The sequence below is a fragment of the Cherax quadricarinatus genome, chromosome 45 (genome assembly GCF_038502225.1).
Source record: "Cherax quadricarinatus isolate ZL_2023a chromosome 45, ASM3850222v1, whole genome shotgun sequence".
Lineage (NCBI taxonomy): Eukaryota > Metazoa > Arthropoda > Malacostraca > Decapoda > Parastacidae > Cherax > Cherax quadricarinatus.
Genome location: NC_091336.1, coordinates 8,942,078 through 8,966,613, shown reverse-complemented (window position 1 = coordinate 8,966,613; position 24,536 = coordinate 8,942,078). Strand labels below are relative to the sequence as shown.

At 42.2% G+C, this 24,536-nt stretch overlaps 1 protein-coding gene across 2 annotated transcripts in view; it reads left to right on the top strand.

Annotated features, from left to right (window-relative positions):
* mbl (muscleblind) overlaps window positions 1-24,536 on the top strand; it is a 656,886-nt gene that overhangs the window by 553,579 nt on the left and 78,771 nt on the right. For both annotated transcript variants that reach the window (XM_070094280.1, XM_053785163.2), the window contains one exon: window positions 21,837-22,016. In XM_070094280.1, coding sequence (XP_069950381.1) covers window positions 21,837-22,016 — 180 coding nt within the window. The remainder of the gene's footprint in view (window positions 1-21,836; window positions 22,017-24,536) is intronic.

Sequence of the window (24,536 nt, the reverse complement as noted above, 5' to 3'; positions counted from 1 at the left end):
TTGACAATAACAGCAGTTTGTTTCGATAACAGCCATTAGTTTTGATAACAGCCGCCGCTACCTTTGACAGCTACAGACATTACCTGATGCCTTAGAAAACGACTGTAAATCTTTGTAAAGAAAATAGGAGCTTCACCTATGACGCAAAGTAGACGCTAGTTTGATACAAAGTATCCTCTAGTTTGATACAAAGTATCCGCTGGTCTGATACAAAGTAGATGCCAGTATTGAAAGTGTCCGCTAGTATGTATTGATACAAAGATGCTAGTACTGATACACAGTAGACGCTAGTATTGATACACAGTAGACTAGTATTGATACACAGTAGACTAGTATTGATACACAGTAGACTAGTATTGATACACAGTCGACACTAGTATTGATACACAGTTGATACACAATAGACTAGTACTGATACACAGACGCTAATATTGATACACAGTAGACTAGTACTGATACACAGTAGACGCTAGTATTGATACACAGTAGACTAGTATTGATACACCGTCGACATTAGTATTGATACACAGTCGACACTAGTATTAATACACCGTCGACATTAGTATTAATACACAGTCGACACTAGTATTGATACAGTCGACATTAGTATTAATACACCGTCGACACTAGTATTGATACAGTCGACATTAGTATTAATACACCGTCGACACTAGTATTAATACACAGTAGACACTAGTAATGATACAAAGTATCCGATAATTTATGTACGAAGTCTCAGTTACTTTCAGTACAAAGCAATTGCTTGTTCTAGAAGTCACCGCTAGCTTTTATACGAGGTTGCTGCTAGTTAACGCAAAGTAGTGCTAGGCATGATATAAAGGAACTCTTGTCTGATAGTTCTGATATAAAATAGCACTTTTAAAATATAATAACTGCTTCTCTTTAAGCACAGTAGCCGCTGTTCTTTTTAAAGCATCTAGTTTAAGAAAGGCAGTTTTAATATAAAAGTAACAGTTAATGTGAATAAAGTAGCGACTAGTTTTGATAACGTAAAAGCTAGTTTTAATAAAAAAGCTAATTTTAAAAAAGTAGCAGCTAACTTTAATTAAAAGTAGCAGCTAGTTTTAATAAACGTAGCAACTAGTTTTAATAAAAAAGCAGAAGCTACTAGTTTTAATTAAACTTAACTGGTTTTAGTGTAAAGTTAGCGTTAGTTTAGACCTAAAAGAGCCAATAATTTTAATACAAAGTATATACTGAGAGGCAAAGTTGTTACACAAAGAAAGTACCGATATAAAGCTCTATTGTATTAAATTGTGTAATAGTTTGTGATGTAAAATATCTGATGGTTATGGTAGATCTTTAGTTATATTACAATGTAGCAGCTAGTTATGATACAAAGTAACCTCTAGTGTGATATAAATAGCACCTAATTATACAAAATAGCTAGTTATATAAAGCCACTGCGATGCAAAGTAGCTAGTATGAAACAAATTAGCTAGTATGATGCAGAGTAGTTGGCATTATACAAAATAGCTAGTTATATAAAGTAGCAACTATGATGAAAAATAGCTAGTGTGATACAAGATAGTTGGTATGATACAAAGTAGGTAGTTATATGATGAAAAGTAAATAGTATAATACAAAGTAGCTAGTTATACAAAGCTATTGCGATAGAATCAAATAGTTAATGCTAATCTAATACATAGCAGCTAGTTACAAAAAGTAGCTAGTTTTGATACGAAGTAGCTAGTAGATAAAGTAGCAACTATTTTTGATACAAAATAGCTAGTATGATAAAATATCCGTCATTTACGATACAAAGCAACTAATTATGATATAGAGTAGGAGCTAGTTGTTGTAGAAACTAGCCGCTGTTTATGATACAATAATTCATGTTAAGTGCTAAACCCATGTGGTGTGTTGGAGGCTTGATTCTCCGTCTCTTGAACGCCAGACAGACGCACTTCCTGATTGGACTCGTCTAGATGTACCCTAGTTATACTGTGTAGCTAGTATGATATATAGTAGAAGCTAGTATGTTACAAAGTAGCAGCTAGTTATGCTACAGAGTAGCAGCTAGTATGATACAAATAGCAGCTAGGTTGGATAATATAATGTCAGGTAACGGGAACAAGCCCATTGTCTCCGTGCTGGTGGAAATGATATCAGTAAGGGTAGGAGAGAAGAGCTGCTAGATAAGTACAGGTCAGCTTTAGATTTAATTTGGTCTAAGGGATCTTGCCTAGAAGGGGAGTGGGCAATGAATGGTTGTCTAGGGCAATTGGTGTAAATTGCTGGCTAGACAGATACTGTAAGGAACTTGCAAGCCCATGCATTGACAACTGGGAAAACTTTTATGGCAAACATGATATGTATGCAAGGGATGGGGTACATCTCTCTGGGCCAGGGGTGGTAGCATTTGCCAATTCGATCGAGAGGGCCATTCCTTACATGTCTAGGATTTAAACGGATAGAAGATAGAGGTATGGGTGTGTGTGGGAAACAGTCAGGTTGCAGCACTAGAGTTGAAAACAGTAAATGTTTAAAAGGCATTATTCATCATAAAGTTACAAATAAAGACTATGGATCAGGTCAACAAACAAATGGAGACAGCAGAGGGCAGCGAGAGACTAGTTTCCTTAGTAGCAGTCTAAAACCAAGACAACAGTGCATAAGTGTTCACAATAAAGTGAACAGAATCCTTGGCTTCATGTCAAGAAGCATAAATAATAGGAGTCCTCAGGTTGTTCAACTCTGTATATCCTTGGTTAGGCCTCATTTAGATTTTGCTGCTCAGTTTTGGTCACCGTATTACAGAATGAATATAAATGCTCTGGAAAATGTACAAAGGAGGATGACAAAGTTGATCCAATGTATCAGAAATGTTCTCTATGAGGATAGATTGAGGGCCCTGAATCTGCACTCTCTAGAAAGGCGTAGAGTTAGGGGGGATATGATTGAGGTATGTAAATGAAAAACTAATAAATAAAGGGGATCTAAATAGCGTGCTAAAAATATCTAGCCAAGACGGGACTCGCAGCTATGCTTTTAAGTTGGAAAAATTCAGATTCGGGAAGGATATAGGAAAGCACTGGTTTGGTAATGGAGTTGTGGATGAGTGGAACAAACTCCCGAGTACCGTCATAGAAGCTAAAACGTTGTGTAGTTTTAAAAATAGGTTAGATAAATACATGAGTGGGTGTGAGTTGGCCTGACTAGCTTGTGCTACTAGGTCTGATGCCGTGCTCCTTAAGTAAATGTGGCCTGACCTGACTAGGTTGGGTCATTGACTTAAGCCGGTAGGAGAGTTGGACCTGCCTCACATGGGCCAGTAGGCCTGCTGCAGTGTTATATTCTTATGCTAGTTGTGATACAAAGTAGCAGCTAGTATGATACAAAATAAAAGGTGATATGATACAAAGTAGCTGCTAGCTCTGCTTCAGAGTAAATAATAGCTCATTAATATGAAACTAAACAATAGGTGTGATACAAGGTAAGAAGCTGTAGCTTAGCAAGTTTAGCTTCAGTAATACACGAGGCTGAGATGGTGTTGGGTGACTGATCAGTCCTCTCACCTCAGAACCACATACACACACACTGAACCTTTCAATAGCAAGGAATGCCTTTGTGCCAATTAGAAACTCCACTCTCAGTTATCTTGGCTAAAGATAGAGATAGAGAGAGAGAGAGAGAGAGAGAGAGAGATGGGGGGACTTTTAGGTCCCATTATGTTTAAGATCTACTGTATTCATAACATGTGAAGTGGTGTGGTTTACATGTATTGTAGTTGCACATGTTAGTATTGATTTAGACGAAGGTTGGTGTGCTTGTAGAAGGAGGGAGGACTGTGCATTGCTGTAGCGGTAGTTCTTTCATGAGGTAGTGGATGAGAGTAGGTGAGTGAAGCTGGTGTAATTGTGGTTATACAATGTTTAGATGATTCCTTGGTAGCTTACTTTGATGGTGAACGCGTGTGTGTGTGTGTGTGTGTGTGTGTGTGTGTGTGTGTGTGTGTGTGTGTGTGTGTGTGTGTGCGCGCGCTTGCGCTTGCGTGGTATTTTGTTGTTGTAGTTTACATTTGATAGTGTTGTCATTGTATGGCATTTGGATTGTGTAGTTGTATATTGTTTTGTAGGTGTTGTATTGTTGCGCTTGTACAGTGTCTTTTGCTGCTGCTGTTACACTGTTTTGATGATGTGTGTGTGGTTTCATATTGCTTAAACTGTAGTTACATATTGTGTGGTGGTTGTAGTTGTATAGTGTTTTGTTATAGTGGTTGTACAGTGCTATAAAGGTGCTGTATGATTTTTGAAGATGTTTATAGTGTATTACATTGTGGTTGTTGGTGGTGTGACTGAGATTGTTAAATATTATTAAAATAGATGTATTATTACTGTAACTTGGTTGTGCACTGCCATTAAAGCGTGAGTGACTTCACAGTCAACTGTAGAGTGACGTTATATTGTTACTCTGTGTTGTTCCACACTAACACCTCCTTTTAACACAGACAAAAATAGGACTGGAGAATGTACAGAGAACCTTCAGTGTTCGTATGAATTTCGTCAATTGCCTAACTTATTGGGAGTACTCCAAATCATTCAAACTCTACTCCCTGGAATGTAGGGGAGAAAATACCTCATAATTTACACCTGAAATTTTTTTGAGGAACTGGGCTCAAATCTACACCCCGAAATCACTTCCTATAAACTCAAGAGACTTATTGTAAATAGTACACTAAGAGACAACTCAGTGAGAATGAAGGGACCAAGACTTTTCAACCCTTCATACATGAGAGGATTACCAACAGACCCCAAGCTTTCTTCAAGGAAAAACTTAAGTTATCCAAGTTATTTCCTGATCAGGGGTGTTTATTTTGGACTGCGTGTAACCAGCACTAACAGCTTGATTAATCAGACCTTCAACCAGGAGGTCTGGTCTGGAACCGGGTCGCTGGGGCATTGACATTCCCCCCCTCCCCGGAAACGTCCTTCAGGTATCGTTTTCTGGAATCCTTCAGTAGCTTTGCAGTCTTAATGTAGAGAATGGTTTTAGTTAAGATGAAGTGGCTTTACAGGTTATGACTTTACAGTGAGTGATTTTAGTGCTAGTGTGCATGGCTTTAAAGTTATTGTGAGAGGCTTTACAGTTTTATTATTAGGGTCTTTACAGTGTTATTGTGAGGGGCTTTACAATGTTACTGCAATGTGCCTGTAGCTTCGCTCTGTTGTGGTGCTGCAGTTTCAAAGTGTTATCGTTGAGTTTTGTCAGTGTTGCAACCAAAACATGGGTGATGATTTGATTATTTTCTTTTGTTCCGCCAATAATATCCATTGCAATGTTTGTTGTTGCTTGCAGTTGCATATTAATTACCTATTTCAGTTGACGAGACTTAATTTTTTAGAGGCAGCTTCTTCACTATAGATTGATTTATGTGAATTAGTTTAGTGTGTTTACGTTTAGGACCCGTGTGTATGGAGTAGGCTCTACTGTGTTGTTTAGCTCATTTCGCTCGATTACTCGTTGATTTCGGGAGGAGAGGAGTCACCGTCCCCGCTGCCAGGTCCTACACCAGCCTGGTTAACCAGGCAAGCACCAGACAAGCCTGGCCCATGGCTGGGCTCCGTGAGTAGAAAAACTTTCGGAACTCATCATAGGTAAAGGTGGCTGATGCCGCTTACAGCATAGTCCATAGTGTGAGCAACCACAGCCCGGTTGAGCAGGAACTGACTCTTGCAACTTTCTAATTCCCTCTTGGAAACAGTCACGTTGAAGTGTTTCCTAACATCTTTACTTGGTTGGCTGAGCAGTCTCTGTTCGTGTAACTTTCGTCTAAATCCTTTCTTGGCAGAGAGATTAAAGGTCATCCATCTGTGACTGACAAACTTTTTTTTTTTACTATCAAGCACGGCGTAAGGCCAGTCCTATCAAATCAGACACCCCAAGATAATTGTGAGATTCTCGAAGGTATACTGCTATACACTGACACCTTCTTTAAAGGTTGGTGAAATTGCAGAGAACATTCACTACCATTTATTTAATCACCTAAGGCCTCTTAAGTTGTATTCCTTGGAGTGCTGGCGAGAAAAATACATTACAATTCACAGCTGTAAAAATAACTGAATAACGGATTCCAAATCTACAGTGAAATAACCGCTCACATGAAGGGGAGAAGTGGTAAATGGTACTGGAGCCAAATTGGGGTTCCAAGGAATGAAGGGGGAAACAGAGATGTGAGACTCGTTAATATGGTGGCGATTTTTTTGTAGACTGAGGAAAACACACACACAGTGGATGTCCTGCTTCTCTCTCTCTCTCTCTCTCTCTCTCTCTCTCTCTCTCTCTCTCTCTCTCTCTGATGCAAGATATTTTAACTTGGTGTGCTAGGTAGGGCTTGGGTCAGCTCCTCCATCCTTCCCAAACAACATATGTGCACTTCATAACCATATATCCATTATCATCCAAGCGAAACCTCTACAGCCGTGTGCATACCTCGAAGTAACACGGATAAATTTGTTTCTAATACTGATTCTTTGGGAACCCCACATCTTACCCTCGCCCCTTCTGACACTTTGTCTATTCTGTCACTGTCTTCCATAATTCACTAGATAAATTTATTCACGCTTGCTTGCTCCTCTTGGTTATGGATCATTATCAGGGAACAATAAATCGTTTCTTTAAATCCATCTATTCCTATCTCTTCATCTCAATAATTGTCATACAACTTAATTAGATTCATCAGAGAGAATATCCTATCCCTGAATCCATGTTTATTTTCATTGACGAAGCTCCTCCCATATAAGTACTCCAGTACCTTCGTTCATATTCATCTTCATTACTTTGACCAAGATGCTTGTCAGTGATACTAGCCTGCAGTTCAGGGCTCCTGATGGTTACTTTTTAATTATAGAGACTACATTAACTATCTCGGTAGTCTCATACGACGACTGGATGAAGATCTTCTATGGGCTTACACACTGGCTCTGCTCCTTTCCTTAGTATCCATGAGATATGCTATCAGGCTCTTCGGCGGTTATGTCCGATTTCTCAGTAACTTTATCTTCTTCATTTCCTTCTTCGAGTATGGATGTTTTTAACGGAATTGGATTTTTTCGTTTTTCTAACAACTTTCTGAATTGTCCTTTTAGTTCCTCACATTCGGGTCTGCCGCCTAACGTGTTCTACTCATGTAATCTAATATTTTTATGCCTTTACTATGAGCTTTGAAGCAGTTCTGTTTTAGCTTCATCTTTCTCTGCTATGTCATTTTCAAATTAACTTTCAACATTTCTAGCTCTTCTGCTTGCTTTCCTGTTGTCCTCTCACCTATACATTTCGTCCCTATTTTTGTTCCCTGCTTTGGCTTCTGCAGTTCTGGTTAAGTAGAAAAGGACCTTTTAGCTGTGATGTAAAGGAACCTTAAATTATAAAACAGCATAAAAAGACTTGAAAAATCTTTGTGGAACGTGTGAAATTACCAAAAGTTACGTTTAGAGGAATCACAGTACCATTAATACTGAGGAGTTGTACTAACATAATAGTCGCATGAAAGACGAAGTATGTTCTCTTATTAGACAGTTTTGATGTAAAATCAAGTTAAACGAGTCGACAGTTGCTCCTCAGGCTCTGTGACTTGACCTGCTTCCAGGACTGTAATTCGCGTGCAAGTCTTTGATTCTGTACACTGGAGGTTGTTACTATGGCGACAGGCTCTCATACACACGCGGAAGTATCAGAAACTTCAGTTAGGCTGGAGAGGGAACGCTACATGCTCTCTTTATGTATTCTATCTGCTCCTTCGTCAACTCTTCAACCATTTTTTTTGTGCATTTACTTTTATGATATCGATGATTCTAGCGAGGCCGTTGTCGGTACCTATTAGTGGCTGCATGTCTAACTGTTAGTGGTTACACATCTTTCACCGTCATTTATTTGTACTGTCTTTTCAGCGGGGCTCGATGCCTGGCTGTGCAATAAGACTACTGTTGTATGATTGATCAATATTCTTCCTGCTTCGAATTGTTAAATTCAAGTGAAGCTTCAGTTTACATTCATGGGAGTGTAGGAACATATGAGGATGCATCACTTAGTACTTGAGTTGGTATCAGTGTAAAACATGATTTGTTTAAACAGTGAGGCTTTTCACAATTCAGTGTGTGCTGTCTTTTTAGTACGTCAGGTCGACAGGGTAGCGCGCATGCCTTATGTCCAGTGGGACGGCGGTTTATATCCGCAGTATTACCCTCTCGAAGATAACAGATTTCTTTGGTTTGTTAAAAGCTTAGTACCATTTAATGAGTTTAAAGTGATAAATTTGATCCTATTATAACACATCCTTCTCTGACCCGGAGGCACTAAAATGGTATATACAAGAACTTGGGTAGTCTACACACGCATGTGCAGTCCTATTGATCCTTTCTTCAAATACTTAAGCTGGGAGGTCCTGAGCTAATGATCATAGAAATGCACGTGAGGTCGCGTTTATTTCTCGGTCGCACTCGTATAATGCAAATGCTTATTACAGCGACAATATATCTGCGACACTTGTGATTTTTTTTTATAACTATAACAGTTATTAGAACTTTGAATATTCAAAATGTACTCACCATAATTCTTGTTACTGGAAAACGAGACCGCCATATCGTTTTTATCCCTTTTTTTGGAGTTTTGTTTTCAATAAATTCCTTTCCATTTTTCACCCCTGCATTAATTACTGGTAAGTGATTCATCATCATCCTTAATGACCATTAACGAGATAATGACAGTTGAACCTAAAGACAATTAACGGGATAATGATTCGGTATAGCCTAGTGTGTGATCCATTATAGAACACACTGGTTACTGCCATTATGATGATATTCCATGAGCTTTGCAGAGATTATACAGCTAAAATTGTTGTTTTTTTTCCGGCGCCATGTTGTGGGAGGACTTGGGCCGATTAATCAGTTGTTTGCGATTAGAAATATATCTAATATAATCCCATGATAATTACTATTATTCAGTCACTGTATGACCCTTAATGATGTCCAGTCACTGTATGACCCCTCAGTGATGTCCAGTCACTGTATGTTACCCCATGATGTCCAGTCACTGTATGATCACCATGATGTCGAGTCACTGTATGACCCCTCCCCCCGCAATGTCCAGTCATTGTTGGAATGGGAGGCCATCAGGTTCGATCCATGGAAAGGGGTTGGATAGATACAATTCCTTAAATTAAGACTCCACTCCCATCCCCTTTCACCGACATCAAGGCACTTGGGAGGCCCAAGAAAATTCAGAAACAAAATATTTATACTAATTATGATGAGATTCACTGAGGCGTTGACCGCAGGATTTATATTACAAAGTCAAACTTCACTTTTACGAGCATTTCATCTTTTTTGGAGGTATAAAAGAAAATGGTGGGATGACTCTTCACTGACTCTTGTGACTGTGAACAAGAAGAGATCAAGTAGACAGATTTGTTTAAAATATTCATACTGGGTAGATTAAGGCATGATTGTAGATAGACTTTTGTATATTTGAGTAGGAATGTGATTTTGGGGGGAACAAAATGATACATTAGCAGTGTGCTGCTACCTTATTCCATATGACAGACAGTGGAAACAAAAACTAGCTGTTTCCCAGCCATATTCCTTCACGCAGGTTAAGTCACATAGATGTTAAAGTCAGGTCAGGGTGAGCTGGGAGACTTTAGTAGGGCAATGAGGATAAAGCTTCTTGTGTGGAGGTGTTGAGACTGGGTGAGCGGGGTGTGTGGTGCACCAGGAAATAATGGATCCAACGCTATTACGTTGCTACCAAGCTTTGGGTTAGGTAGGTTTGTCCTTTGCACGACCAAGGATATGGAGTTATCCTTACCTAGTTTTATTCGCCCAATTGCGGTTAACGGGAGTCAAGATTGATGGACTGAACACATCGACTCCAGGCTGAGGGACTGATTACCTCATACTCCTCCTCTCCTTACGCCTTCCTCTTTGTATTGGACTGATGAAGCCACTGTGTGGCGAAACGTTTCCTGAATAAAGATTCCCATATGCTGCATAAGTGTCTCAATCTTCAACTTGTCGGTTTTTCAAACCATTCATCATAAATGACCTGTCTCTACCTGGAGGTTGTTCCGGGAGTCAACACCCCCGCGGCCTGGTCGAGGACCAGGCCTCCCAGTGGATCAGGTGATTTCTGTTTGCAGATTTGGGATCCGTCCCCCTAGGATTTTCCAGGTGTAGATTATGATGTATCTTTCTTGCCTGCATTCCAGGGAGTACAAGTCAAGGTACTTTAAACGTTCCGAGTAATTAACGTGCTTAACTTAAGAACATCAGAAAGGAGGAACACTGCAGTAGGCCTGTTGGCCCATACTAGTCAGGTCCTTTACAATCCATCCCACTAACAGAATATTTACCCACCCCAATTTTCAATGCTACCCAAGCATTAAGCTTTGATAATTATATTTACTCACGTGCAAGTCCCACTCAAATACAACCCCTCTCATTCGTGTATTTATCCAACCCAAATTTGAAACCACCCAACGTCCCAGCTTCAACAACCCTGTTAGGCAGACTGTTCCACTCATCAACCACCCTATCTCCAAACCAATAGTAATACGTGCCGTGAAGGTTCTCTGTACATTTTGTAGATCACCTATTTCACCTGTCTTGAATGGGGCTGTTAGTGTACAGCGGTATCCCAGCCTAGAGAGAACAAGTAACTAGGTTTTGGGTCTCAATCGTTAGTGCTAAAACTTAAACTACATCATTTGTGGTGTTTAGTAACTTTGACATACAGGCCACCAACCATCCTTTCCTCCCTTGTTGACTGTTCTTTCTGTAGCATCTAAATAAGTTGTACCCTATTATCCATATTTTGTCAAAATGTTTTTGTTGTTGTTGTTGTTGTTGTTGTTGTTGTTGTTGACATCAGTAACTGTGGTTCTGGAGTGGAGGGGCCACTGCCTGCCCCTCCTGTCCAACAAGGCTCCGGGGTGGTGGAATATTTGTCATTTCTTTCATTTTGCAGATTCCTGGCCTCTTGAGCTCTGTCGTACCAATATTGTAAACTAATTACTGGCAGCTGGAGTGTGTGCTCTCACTTATTGTAGTTGCAGGGGTCGAATCACAACTCCTGACCCTGCCTCTTCGCTGGTCGTGTGTGTGTGTGTGTGTGTATTGTTAGTGTACTGTGGAATCTGAGGTGATAACATTGTTAGACGTTGGAAGCACCCACCATCACCACTACCATCACCACATTTCAGACTCGCACCCACAACCACCATCACCACCACTGCCACTACCACCATCACATTTCTGACTCACGCACCCACAGCCACCATCACCATCACCACCACTGCCAATACCACCATTACCACCACCATATTTCTGATTCACGCACCCACCACCATATTTCTGATTCACGCACCCACCACCACCATCACCGCTGCCACCACATTTCTGACTCACGCACCCACAACCACCACTGCCACTACCACTATCACCGCTGCCACCACAGTTCTAACTCGTGCACCAACCACCACTGCTAACACACTAATACCACAAGTTTAGAACATCCACCTCCACTACCATTGCTTGATCATACCCACTCCCTTCCCCACAACACACACCTCCACTATCACTGCTTGATCATACCCACAACACACACCTCCACTATCATTGCTTGATCATACCCACCCTCTCCCCCACAACACACCTCCACTATCATTGCTTGATCATACCCACCCTCTCCCCCACAACACACCTCCACTATCATTGCTTGATCATACCCACCCTCTCCCCCACAACACACCTCCACTATCATTGCTTCATCCTACCCACCCTCTCCCCCACAACACACGCCTCCACTATCATACCCTCCCACAACCACCACCTGCACTCTCCCTGACCAAATCCACCAACATTATCCTTCTGCCTGCATGGTTAGCACGGTTACATCTTTGTTAAAAAGTACGACTCGAAATTACGGTACGGTATTTCTGACAGGTACAAAAAAATGGAAAAAAAAACATGGTAGCGTAGTGCCAGCCTTGTCTGGCACCCACCCAGCCACCCACCCAACCACCCACCCAGCCACCCACCACTACAAAATGACCATAATACGCAAAGCCTGACAAGTGTATTACCAGTGTCATTACGTAATTCATCAGGCCAGCCGTACAGGGGATTTTTATCTTCACTAAAACATATAAATTATAAAAAGCGTTGAAAAGGAATGAAAACCTGTCGTAAATGAGGCTGTGGTAGGTGTGAAACTGTGGTAGATGAGGCTGTGGTAGATGAGGCTGTGGTAGGTGAGGCTGTGGTAGATGAGGCTGTGGTAGATGAGGCTGTGGTAGTTGAGGCAGTGGTAGATGAGGCAGTGTTAGTTGAGGCAGTGGTAGTTGAGGCAGTGGTAGTTGAGGCAGTGGTAGTTGAGGTTGTGGTAGTTGAGGCAGTGGTAGTTGAGGCTGTGGTAGTTGAGGCAGTGGTAGTTGAGGCAGTGGTAGTTGAGGTTGTGGTAGTTGAGGCTGTGGTAGTTGAGGCAGTGGTAGTTGAGGCAGTGGTAGTTGAGGTTGTGGTAGTTGAGGCTGTGGTAGTTGAGGCTGTGGTAGTTGAGGCAGTGGTAGTTGAGGCAGTGGTAGTTGAGGCAGTGGTAGTTGAGGTTGTGGTAGTTGAGGCTGTGGTAGTTGAGGCTGTGGTAGGTGAAGCTGTGGTAGGTGTGAAACTGTGGTAGATGAGGCTGTGGTAGGTGTGAAACTGTGGTAGATGTGGCTGTGGTAGATGAGGCTGTGGTAGTTGAGGCAGTGGTAGTTGAGGCAGTGGTAGTTGAGGCAGTGGTAGTTGAGGTTGTGGTAGTTGAGGCTGTGGTAGTTGAGGCTGTGGTAGGTGAGGCTGTGGTAGGTGTGAAACTGTGGTAGATGAGGCTGTGGTAGATGAGGCTGTGGTAGGTGTGAAACTGTGGTAGATGAGGCTGTGGTAGATGAGGCTGTGGTAGGTGTGAAACTGGGGTAGATGAGGCTGTGGTAGATGAGGCTGTGGTAGGTGAGGCTGTGGTAGGTGAGGCTGTGGTAGATGAGGCTGTGGTAGGTGAGGCTGTGGTAGATGAGGCTGTGGTAGGTGAGGCTGTGGTAGATGAGGCAGTGTTAGTTGAGGCTGTGGTAGATGAGGCTGTGGTAGGTGAGACAGTGTTAGTTGAGGCAGTGGTAGTTGAGGCTGTGGTAGTTGAGGCTGTGGTAGTTGAGGAAGTGGTAGTTGAGGCTGTGGTAGGTGTGAAACTGTGGTAGATGTGGCTGTGGTAGATGAGGCTGTGGTAGTTGAGGCAGTGGTAGTTGAGGCAGTGGTAGTTGAGGCAGTGGTAGTTGAGGCAGTGGTAGTTGAGGTTGTAGTAGTTGAGGCTGTGGTAGGTGTGAAACTGTGGTAGATGTGGCTGTGGTAGATGAGGCTGTGGTAGTTGAGGCAGTGTAGTTGAGGCAGTGGTAGTTGAGGTTGTGGTAGTTGAGGCTGTGGTAGTTGAGGCTGTGGTAGGTGAGGCTGTGGTAGGTGTGAAACTGTGGTAGATGAGGCTGTGGTAGGTGTGAAACTGTGGTAGATGAGGCTGTGGTAGGTGTGAAACTGTGGTAGATGAGGCTGTGGTAGGTGTGAAACTGTGGTAGATGAGGCTGTGGTAGGTGAGGCTGTGGTAGGTGTGAAACTGTGGTAGATGAGGCTGTGGTAGGTGAGGCTGTGGTAGTTGAGGCAGTGGTAGTTGAGGCGGTGGTAGTTGAGGCTGTGGTAGGTGTAAAACTGTGGTAGATGAGGCTGTGGTAGATGAGGCTGTGGTAGTTGAGGCAGTGGTAGTTGAGGCTGTGGTAGGTGAGGCTGTGGTAGGTGTGAAACTGTGGTAGATGAGGCTGTGGTAGGTGAGGCTGTGGTAGGTGTGAAACTGTGGTAGATGAGGCTGTGGTAGGTGTGAAACTGTGGTAGTTGAGGCTGTGGTAGTTGAGGCTGTGGTAGTTGAGGCTGTGGTAGGTGAGGCTGTGGTAGGTGAGGCTGTGGTAGTTGAGGCAGTGGTAGTTGGGGCTGTGGTAGTTGAGGCTGTGGTAGTTGAGGCAGTGGTAGTTGAGGCAGTGGTAGGCGTGAAGCTGTGGTAGTTGAGGCTGTGGTAGTTGAGGCTGTGGTAGGTGAGGCTGTGGTAGTTGAGGCAGTGGTAGTTGTGAAACTGTGGTAGGTGAGGCCGTGGTAGTTGAGGCTGTGGTAGTTGAGGCTGTGGTAGGTGAGGCTGTGGTAGTTGAGGCAGTGGTAGTTGAGGCAGGGGTAGTTGAGGCAGTGGTATTTGAGGCAGTGGTAGTTGAGGCTGTGGTAGTTGAGGCCGTGGTAGTTGAGGCAGTGGTAGTTGAGGCTGTGGTAGGTGAGGCTGTGGTAGTTGAGGCAGTGGTAGTTGTGAAACTGTGGTAGGTGAGGCCGTGGTAGTTGAGGCTGTGGTAGTTGAGGCTGTGGTAGGTGAGGCTGTGGTAGTTGAGGCAGTGGTAGTTGAGGCAGTGGTAGTTGAGGCAGTGGTAGTTGAGGCAGTGGTATTTGAGGCAGTGGTAGTTGAGGCTGTGGTAGTTGAGGCAGTGGTAGTTGAGGCAGTGGTAGGTGTGAAGCTGTGGAAGTTGAGGCAGTGGTAGTTGAGGCAGTGGTAGTTGAGGCAGTGGTAGTTGAGGCAGTGGTATTTGAGGCAGTGGTAGTTGAGGCTGTGGTAGTTGAGGCAGTGGTAGTTGAGGCAGTGGTAGTTGAGGCAGTGGTAGTTGAGGCAGTGGTATTTGAGGCAGTGGTATTTGAGGCAGTGGTAGTTGAGGCAGTGGTAGTTGAGGCAGTGGTAGTTGAGGCAGTGGTATTTGAGGCAGTGGTAGTTGAGGCTGTGGTAGTTGAGGCAGTGGTAGTTGAGGCAGTGGTAGTTGAGGCAGTGGTATTTGAGGCAGTGGTAGTTGAGGCTGTGGTAGTTGAGGCTGTGGTAGTTGAGGCAGTGGTAGTTGAGGCAGTGGTAGTTGAGGCAGTGGTATTTGAGGCAGTGGTAGTTGAGGCTGTGGTAGTTGAGGCAGTGGTAGTTGAGGCAGTGGTAGTTGAGGCAGTGGTAGTTGAGGCTGTGGTAGTTGAGGCAGTGGTAGTTGAGGCAGTGGTAGGTGTGAAGCTGTGGTAGGTGTGAAGCTGTGGTAGTTGAGGCTGTGGTAGTTGAGGCAATGGTAGGTGTGAAGCTGTGGTAGGTGTGAAGCTGTGGTAGTTGAGGCTGTGGTAGTTGAGGCAGTGGTAGTTGAGGCAGTGGTAGTTGAGGCTGTGGTAGTTGAGGCAGTGGTAGTTGAGGCAGTGGTAGTTGAGGCAGTGGTTGAGGCAGTGGTAGTTGAGGCAGTGGTAGGTGTGAAGCTGTGGTAGGTGTGAAGCTGTGGTAGTTGAGGCTGTGGTAGTTGAGGCAGTGGTAGTTGAGGCTGTGGTAGTTGAGGCAGTGGTAGTTGAGGCAGTGGTAGGTGTGAAGCTGTGGTAGTTGAGGCTGTGGTAGTTGAGGCAGTGGTAGTTGAGGCAGTGGTAGTTGAGGCAGTGGTAGTTGAGGCAGTGGTTGTTGAGGCAGTGGTAGGTGTGAAGCTGTGGTAGTTGAGGCTGTGGTAGGTGAGGCTGTATTAGGTGTGAAACTGTGGTAGAGGCTGTGGTAGGTGAGGCCGTGGTGGGTGTGAAACTGTGGTAGTTGAAGCTGTGGTAGGTGAGGCTGTGGTAGGTGAGGCTGTGGTAGGTGAGGCTGTGGTAGGTGAGGCTGTGGTAGGTGAGGCTGTGGTAGGTGAGGCTGTGGTAGGTGAGGCTGTGGTAGGTGAGGCTGTGGTAGGTGAGGCTGTGGTAGGTGAGGCGGTGGTAGGTGAGGCTGTGGTAGGTGAGGCTGTGGTAGGCGAGGCGGTGGTAGGTGACGCGGTGGTAGGTGAGGCTGTGGTAGGTGAGGCGGTGGTAGATGTGAAACTGGTAGGCAAGGCTGTGATAGGTATGAAAATGTGGTAGATGGGGCTACGATAGGTGAGGCTGTGGTGTGAAACTGGTAGGCGAGGCTGTGGTAGGTATGAAACTGGTAGGTGGGGCTATGGTACATGAGGCTGTGGTAGGTGTGAAATTATGGTAGGGGAGGGTGTCGTGGGTGTGATATCATGGTGGTAGGTGTGAGGTTGTAGTGGGTGCGAGACTTTGGTAGGAGTGAGGTTGTAGTGGGTGCGAGACTTTGGTAGGAGTGAGGTTGTAGTGGGTGCGAGACTGTGGTAGGAGTGAGGTTGTAGTGGGTGCGAGACTGTGGTAGGAGTGAGGTTGTAGTAGGTGCGAGACTGTGGTAGGAGTGAGGTTGTAGTGGGTGCGAGACTGTGGTAGGAGTGAGGTTGTAGTAGGTGCGAGACTGTGGTAGGAGTGAGGTTGTAGTGGGTGCGAGACTGTGGTAGGAGTGAGGTTGTAGTGGGTGCGAGACTGGTAGGAGTGAGGTTGTAGTAGGTGCGAGACTGTGGTAGGTGTGAGGTTGTAGTGGGTGCGAGACTGTGGTAGGTGTGAGGTTGTAGTGGGTGCGAGACTGTGGTAGGAGTGAGGTTGTAGTGGGTGCGAGACTGTGGTAGGAGTGAGGTTGTAGTGGGTGCGAGACTGTGGTAGGTGTGAGGTTATTTTGGACGGTGAGGCTGTGAAAGAGGTCACTAAACAAAAAAAAAAAAAGCATCACACACAGTAAAGCCTTCAATACAGAATATTCTCATTACCAGTTACACGTCGTAAATCTTTATTATCCATCCAGAGCAGTAAGCTGCTAGATTTACGAGTAATATGCCCTAGGGAACACATGCATATGTATACATATGTACACATATACATACGTACACACACATATATACATATACGGACATGGAATAGGTAGGTATTTTTGTGGAACTAGGTAAGAGCGTCGGTAGACACACACATGTGTGTATTGAAGGCATGTGTTGTTAGTATGCAAAACTAGAGGGTGACCTCGCTGAGCGTGTAAGTGTGTGTTGATTCTTAATACATAAGCATCGTGCGTGGCAGGTCACAGGTCGACGTCTCTCTCTGACCACTGGTGTTGCAGAACTCATCCATGATCATACTCGCTAGCGCAGACACGTACACGAGCAAGGAAGTAAGCAAGGACGCGCGCGCGCGCTATCAAAAGTTCTGGAGAAGATTGGAAGAACAGGAATATCGCCCCATTTGGAGAGAGAAAAATTCTTATGAGAAAACGAGCACGGATTTAGGGATGGAAAACTCTGTATTACGAACTTGTTGGAGTTCTATGACAGTCGACAGAGAATGTACTCGATTTCTGTGGCAAGAGGATCCACACGATTATCAGTCTTGTAAAAACCCGTCTGCTCAAATTCGTTGTATCCTGTGCAGCATCACTACCTTCTTGATGTAAGCTGCTCTGAGCACTCATTTGAAGAAATCAACAAATCCGCTCAGACACATCAAGTAGACTTTTTTTATGCCAACAGTCTTCAAAGTACAGTGAACGAAGAGGAGGATTAAGTCAGCATATGTAGAAGCTAACAAGGAAATGGGAGGCGCAGATACGCCTTTCAGGATGTGGAACATATAATTCTGCTGAATTACGGGAAATCCTAAAATTGTACTCCCTCGTGTAGAAGCTCGCGATTGCAATAATATGCATAATTGGTTTGGGATACACGGGAAGATACTTTGCACCTTAAAGAAATACACAACAAACCTCGCAGTAAATGCATCCAACGTAGTTTATTGTCGAAGAGATCACTTTGTTTTAATCCATTAGGACTTATCTCACCAAATTACTATAAAAGTTAAGACTCTTGCACAGAAAGCATGGAAACTCAAACTGCGTGAAGACAAGAGCTTACTTCTAGAAATAAGTCAGGCCAGGAGTGTGGGGCTCCATTGAGTTGACACAACTCCACCAAATTAACTTTCCCAGACAAATACTAGATCAAGAGGGAAAGTGCTACACATTAATTGTGTTCTCTGACTCTCCCACCAAGACTTACGGTGCAGTTCCTTCAGCGTTACTCATGTAAACAAGTTTGAGTCACTCCCAAAGCTAGAGTGGCATCACTGAAAGTCAGGACAGTGCCACAACTGGAACTGCCACTACCTTATATAGGCACCAAATTGGCTCTCTTCAAAAAGTACCAGGTCATTACACAATAGAAAAAACCACAAACTGGAGTGATAAAGAAGCAGTTCTTCAATAATTAAGAAATAAGAAAAGCTGTTGTATGTACAAAATCGAGCACAGAAATTAGAAAGATGCGGAACGATTTTCTCTTCCATGTCTCTACAAAGAAGAATTCGGTAATTTAAATGCTTTATTGGCTCTGTGTGGTCTGTATCTGTTCCAGTTCTGATATCTCTTGTCTTGAACGGGCCATCAACATTGAACAGGATTCCAAACGAGAGAGCACAAGCGATTTGAAAGGTGTCACAACTGGCACTATTTACCTTGAAAGTTCTTATCATCCACCCTGCCAGGAAGTAGGGGTGGATAATGAGAACTTTCAAAACAAGGGAAATAATACCAGTGGTGACACTTTTCAAATTGTGCTCTCTTGTTTAGAATGTTGTTCAATGTTGATAGCTCCGTTTTGGACAAGATAGACATCCGTGCTGGAACAGATCCAGAGATAATTTACTGCCCGCATAGAGCCAATAAAGCATTAAAATTACAGGGAAAGTCTTAAGTTCCTAAATATGTACTAATTGGAGTGGAGGAAAGATGCATGATAATATATACTTGGAAAGTACGTGAGGGCCTTGTCCCTCACTGCCATAACATACTGGAGCGAGAGATATGAAAGGAAATACAAAATAAATCCAATGAAAAGCAGGGGTGCAGTGAGCACAATAAGGGAACACTGTATCAACGTCCGTAGCCCCAGAGTATTCTACATCTTACCAGAAGATATCAGAAACATTGTTGGGACAAATGTAGAAGTCTTCAAGAGGAAACTGGAAAGGTATCTTCACCAGGTGCCAGATCAACTAGGCTGTGATGGATATGCGGGCCACCAGCAGCAACAGCCTGGCTGTGATCAGACAAGCACCAAACGAACCTGGCCCAAGGCCGGGCTCCGGGAGTAGAAAAAAAAACTCGAAATTCATCAAAGGCAAAGGTAATGAATTATGACTACGCGGCAAGCTAGATACCAAATGAAGACGACTAGCCTCAACAAAAGGCAAACATTATGCATGAGGAAAAAGTTTGCTTGAACATAGCAGAAATAACCAAATTAGTCATTGATGGAACCAGATATTCCCCTTTGAATTAACTTCTGAATGTTTCATCTCGGGTTTTCAAATTCATTAAAATGAAGAAGCTAACTTATGAGTTTTCTGAGCCCATCAAATACTGGTGAAACAAACACAGATAGAAGACTTCTCCCAGGAATATAAGTTCCGGGAAACTTTGGGTAAATCCCCAAAGAAACCGGACTTGATTCACTCTTTAGTACTTTATCTAGACTCCGAGGCCCCTCGAGGGAAGGTTCCTTGATGCCGGTGAGCTCTTAATCCAAGGAACTGGACTTGCTCTCCCCTTTCTTGGAGCGGACCCGGATACCTCCCATTCTCCCACACGCTATATGACCCCTACGAGTTTAGCACTTCTCCGAGTATTATTACATTCATGGGGAGCTGAGATTGTCGAGAGAGGATCCACAGATCTTCACTAAGGAAGCAATACATCCAGAGTTGATAGCCAAAGACCACTCACTGGCTACCTGAACTAATCACTAATAAAGCTCGCAGCAACCTATCACACGCTGGAGTCCCAGACACACTATACCATATCCTACAATCCCACTACATGCCTAAATGACGACAGTGTGTGTGTGAAAGAATAAGGAACTACGTTACAGATTTTACTAAGTGCAGTGGTGACTTAGTAAAGTGACTGTGGTATCACTTTGTGGCTCGAGTTCGAATCAAAAGTCCACAGCTTTTATTAATAAAAGGTAGACCCAGGGGCTGAGACTCGACCCTTGCAACTATACCTGGGTGTGCAAACTCAAGTGTGCACACACACGCTTCGATCTAAAACCACCACCACCGGATACATCAAAGCTAGACTGGTAATAACAACACTTACAATTATGATGATGATACCTTTAAAATGGTAAACTATAGATTCTAATAATTATTATAATGATAAATTTCCAGGGCAGCGTATCATAATTTCTCGGTTGTCGCCCACAGTCGTGCGGTGCGCGTCACCAGCTTCCTGGAGTCTGGAGAAGACTGAGGGAGAAACTCCTTTCCTTATCCCTCTTCCCTCATGTTTCCATCCCCTTCATCTCCAACCTCCCATCACTCACCTTCCGCTTGATAGACATGACCTGCCTCTTGATAAGAAATAAAGTTGCATTCTGATGCTATACAGATCAACCCAGTGAAGAGATCCAGTTCCTCCTCCACTCCCTCCTCGTTCTCCTTTATCCCCCAACATCACCTTAATCCATTCCCTCCCCTTTCCTTTCTTTCCTATGTCATATTAATCCCTCCCCTTCCTTCTCTGCATCACCTTAATCCCTCAACCTTCCTGATTCATTTTAATTTGTTTACGAGGATTGCCAAAATGCGAAGTTAAAGAGGAATCCCTGACACCATGCATGGGATGTCCCTGACACCATGAAGGGTGATCCCCTGATACCAAGGCAGGAATGTCCCTGACACCATGTAGGGGGATCCCCTGACACCATACAAGCCCCTTACACCAAGCAAGAAGTGTCCCTGACACCATGAGGGGGATCCCCTGACACCAGGCAAGGGGAGCCCCTGATACTAAGGAAGGAAAGTTCTTGACACTTTCACTAGGTAAGGTCAGTCTCTCACCAAACTGTTACCAACGCACTTCATTTGTAATTTAATAATTACTCCAGTCCTTTTTCAAGACCTCCAGTTCGGAAGTCTTGTATGCTGGCTGTGCTTCACTGATCCTTGCTTTAGTAACGAGGAACCTGGTAAATCTAAGTGATATCTTCATATTCTACGCTTCCTGTCTTTTGACTAATGCCACTGACAATAATTTGAAATGGCATTATTGCGAAGAGGACGTGCCTATTTTACGAATGCTTTCTGCACCATTTAACTAACTGTGGCTGCAATATTGACCAGTACGACTTGAAAGCATTTAAGTGACAAGCTAACAAATACAAAGAACTAGAATTACATGAGGTATCTTGTTAAATATACAGACGTATTGGTAAAAAAATATTTTTTTTTATTATCATTTTGCCTCTCCCAGCAACACCCCCATTTAATCACTGCTCCAGCAAAACGTTTTTAGCTCTACCCCCTCCCACAGTAACCCAGAGACGCCATCAGCCACTACATCAGCTACACTACCTAATACAGCACCTCCTACACCAAGGTACTCAGCCGTACGTTCTAGACCCCTTTGTTATATGGCAGCTACTCTAAATATACACCATCAGGTACTCCTTGCTACACCAGCCGCATTCTGCTTCATCCTCACAATATATTACCGTCTCTTATCTCAGCCTACATGTACGTTTACCCTACGAATGTTACTGAAAATATCTGTACAGTTTCGCTTCTATATATTGCTTATGTAAATTGTTATTTGAGGGGTCGAGAAAGCTTGTATCGGTCTGTGGTGAGGTGGTATATTTTATGCTGGAAAATATGTCTCATGTTGGTGTCAGATCATCTCAGTGAACCTGCATGATAAGACATCACAACCGTTGAGATTCATAAAATGCCATTTCTTTTATTTTCGTGTTTTTTTTATTTTAATAATTTCTTAAGGTTAATATTTATGAGCCACCACTGTTTTGAGTGAGTTTAGTATTATAAAATTGTTGTTATTATGTTACGATGATTGAGGATTATTGTTTTTGCCCGCAGCACAACTCCGCGCCCTACCTGGCTGGGATCCCCGCCATGAGTAACTTCAACCCCTACATTGCCTCCTCGCCGGTCATGACTATGGGCATGACGGACGGCGCCGTGGCCTCGCCTATCAACGCCGTCGTATCCCAGCAGGTGGTTCCCGCCCAGAAGGTGCCTAGGACTGACCGGCTAGAGGTAAGACTCCCAGCCAAATCCCTATCCTTCCCCCATCCTATACCACCTTTAACCTCATCCTCACCTGAGGTACTCAAATCCAACCCCACGAAACCTAACCTCAATCATGTACTTCGTGTATATATATATATATATATATATATATATATATATATATATATATATATATATATATATATATATATATATATATATATATATATATATTATATATATATATATATATATATATGCAATGCTAAAACAAAATTATATGTTAGCCACTCTGGTGTAAAGAATAGAGGTCAAATTCATGCAAAACAACCACTCTGAAAGAATAGAGAAATTCCAAGCGCTTTCGTGACTACTCACATTATCAAGGAACTATGAAAGTGAAGCATCCAAGGAAGCTATATAAGGGGTCCGGCCAGCACCTCACTATCAGATCCCACAACGGTTAAACACGTGACGCGCGGCGAGCCAACTTGGATAGGTCCTTTGCAAAACTCACCCCCAAACTATTCTACCCAAGAAAATTTAAAAATTATTATTTGTCCAGTGTATTATTAAATTCTTCCCAAATTCTATTAATTATAAATGGATCTAATTTATATAAACCAAAGGAAATATTCATATTATTGTCAAAACTGCTTTTTATGAAACAAGATTCAATTATATTCCTGTCGACCATGGACTTGCTTGATACTACTTTCTCAACTTTTTGAAAATCAATTGGATGGTTAAAATCTCTTACATGAATAAATAGAGCATTGGAATCTTGTCCAGTTCTAATGCTATATTTATGTTGTTTTAATCTTAGTTCGAGATTTTTACCAGTTTGACCGTAATAAACTTTATCGCAAATTTTACAAGGAATCTTATAGACACATCCATCAGCATTTTGGGGGGAATTCTTTATCAAAAGTTTTTTTTACTGTATCAAGATTTTTGAATACAACTTTAATATTAAAAGTCTTAAGAAGAGAAGGCATATCAACCAAGTTTTCATGGTAAGGGAGAACCAACATATTTTTAGTTGAATAAGGCTGGTTGTCCCTTTTTGGATTATAAAAAGTGTTTCTAGCAACTTTAAAAGATTTATCAATTACATTTCTTGGGTATTTTAAATCATTACCTATTTCATAAATTTTGGATATTTCCTCATCTATGAACTCAGGACTACAAATTCGTAAAGCTCTCAAAAACATTGATGAGAAAACAGACAGTTTGACTCTATCTTGATGCGAGGAATAATAGTGGACATAGGAACAGTTATTTGTAGGTTTTCTGTAAATTTTAAATTTGAATTCATTATTACCCTTAATAATTAAAACATCTAGAAAAGGCAATGAGTTATTTTCTTCAAACTCAACAGTAAAGTTTATAGAATGGGCTAAGCTATTTAATTTTCCAAGGAAATGGTGTATATCTACATTTTTGGGCATAAGACACAAAATATCATCAACATATCTGAACCATTTAGCTCTATTAGGGAGGATTGTGTTAAGCAACCTTGTTTCAAAAAATTCCATGTATAGGTTACTAAGAACAGGTGAAAGAGGATTTCCCATTGCCATACCAAACTTCTGAGTGTAAAACTTATCATTAAATACAAATTTTGCATCAACAATGCAAAGTTTAATAAGTTTAATGATAGTAGGAACTGGCAATGGTAAATCATAGTTAACGAGTTCTTCAGATAAGAAACTTAATAAATCATCAACAGGAACTTTCGTAAACAAGGAAGTAACATCAAAACTAACCATGTTAAAATCATTTAAGTCAGTCAAGGAGCTTAATTTATCAACCAAGTCTATGTTGTTTTTAACATTAAAGTTAGAAATTTTGCCAACAATAGGGCTCAAAATATCAACAAGCCATTTGGATAATTTATATGAAACTGACCCTATGGAGCTAATAATTGGTCTGACTGGATTCCCTGGTTTGTGTGTTTTTATTAGTCCATACATGTAAGGTAAAGATGGATTAGTGGAAGTAAATTGTTTGACTAATTCATCTTTGCCTTTCAGTAGAAGTTTTATTGTTTTATTGAAATTGCTGTTAACGGTTTCTAGGGGATTTTTCCTAAGTTTAGAATAGGTTTCAGTATCATCTAAAGGATTATTCATTTTTTCTTGGTAATCATATTCTTTCATAATTACTATTGCATTTATTTTGTCTGCTTTAGTAAGGCGCAAATTTTTATTGTTATTAAGTGTATCATAAGACTTAAAGAATCTTTGAGGGCAATTGGGAATGTTTGGTTTTAACATAGAGCTATATACCATTCCTTTACTAATATTAATTTCATCAGAGGATAAATCAGAAAATTTTTCAAAGTTACAAAAGGCTTTTGCAATTTCAACATTATTAAGTTTTTTTGAAGTTGCAAAACTTAGGCCAAAACCTAGAGCAGCAGTTGTATGTTTGTCTAAAATTTCATCTGATAAGTTAATTACAAAATTGTTATTAGCATGCTTTGTCCAATCACTATTTTCAATTAAAATGTCTAATTTTCTTTGTAGTTTGCTCTTGAGTTCA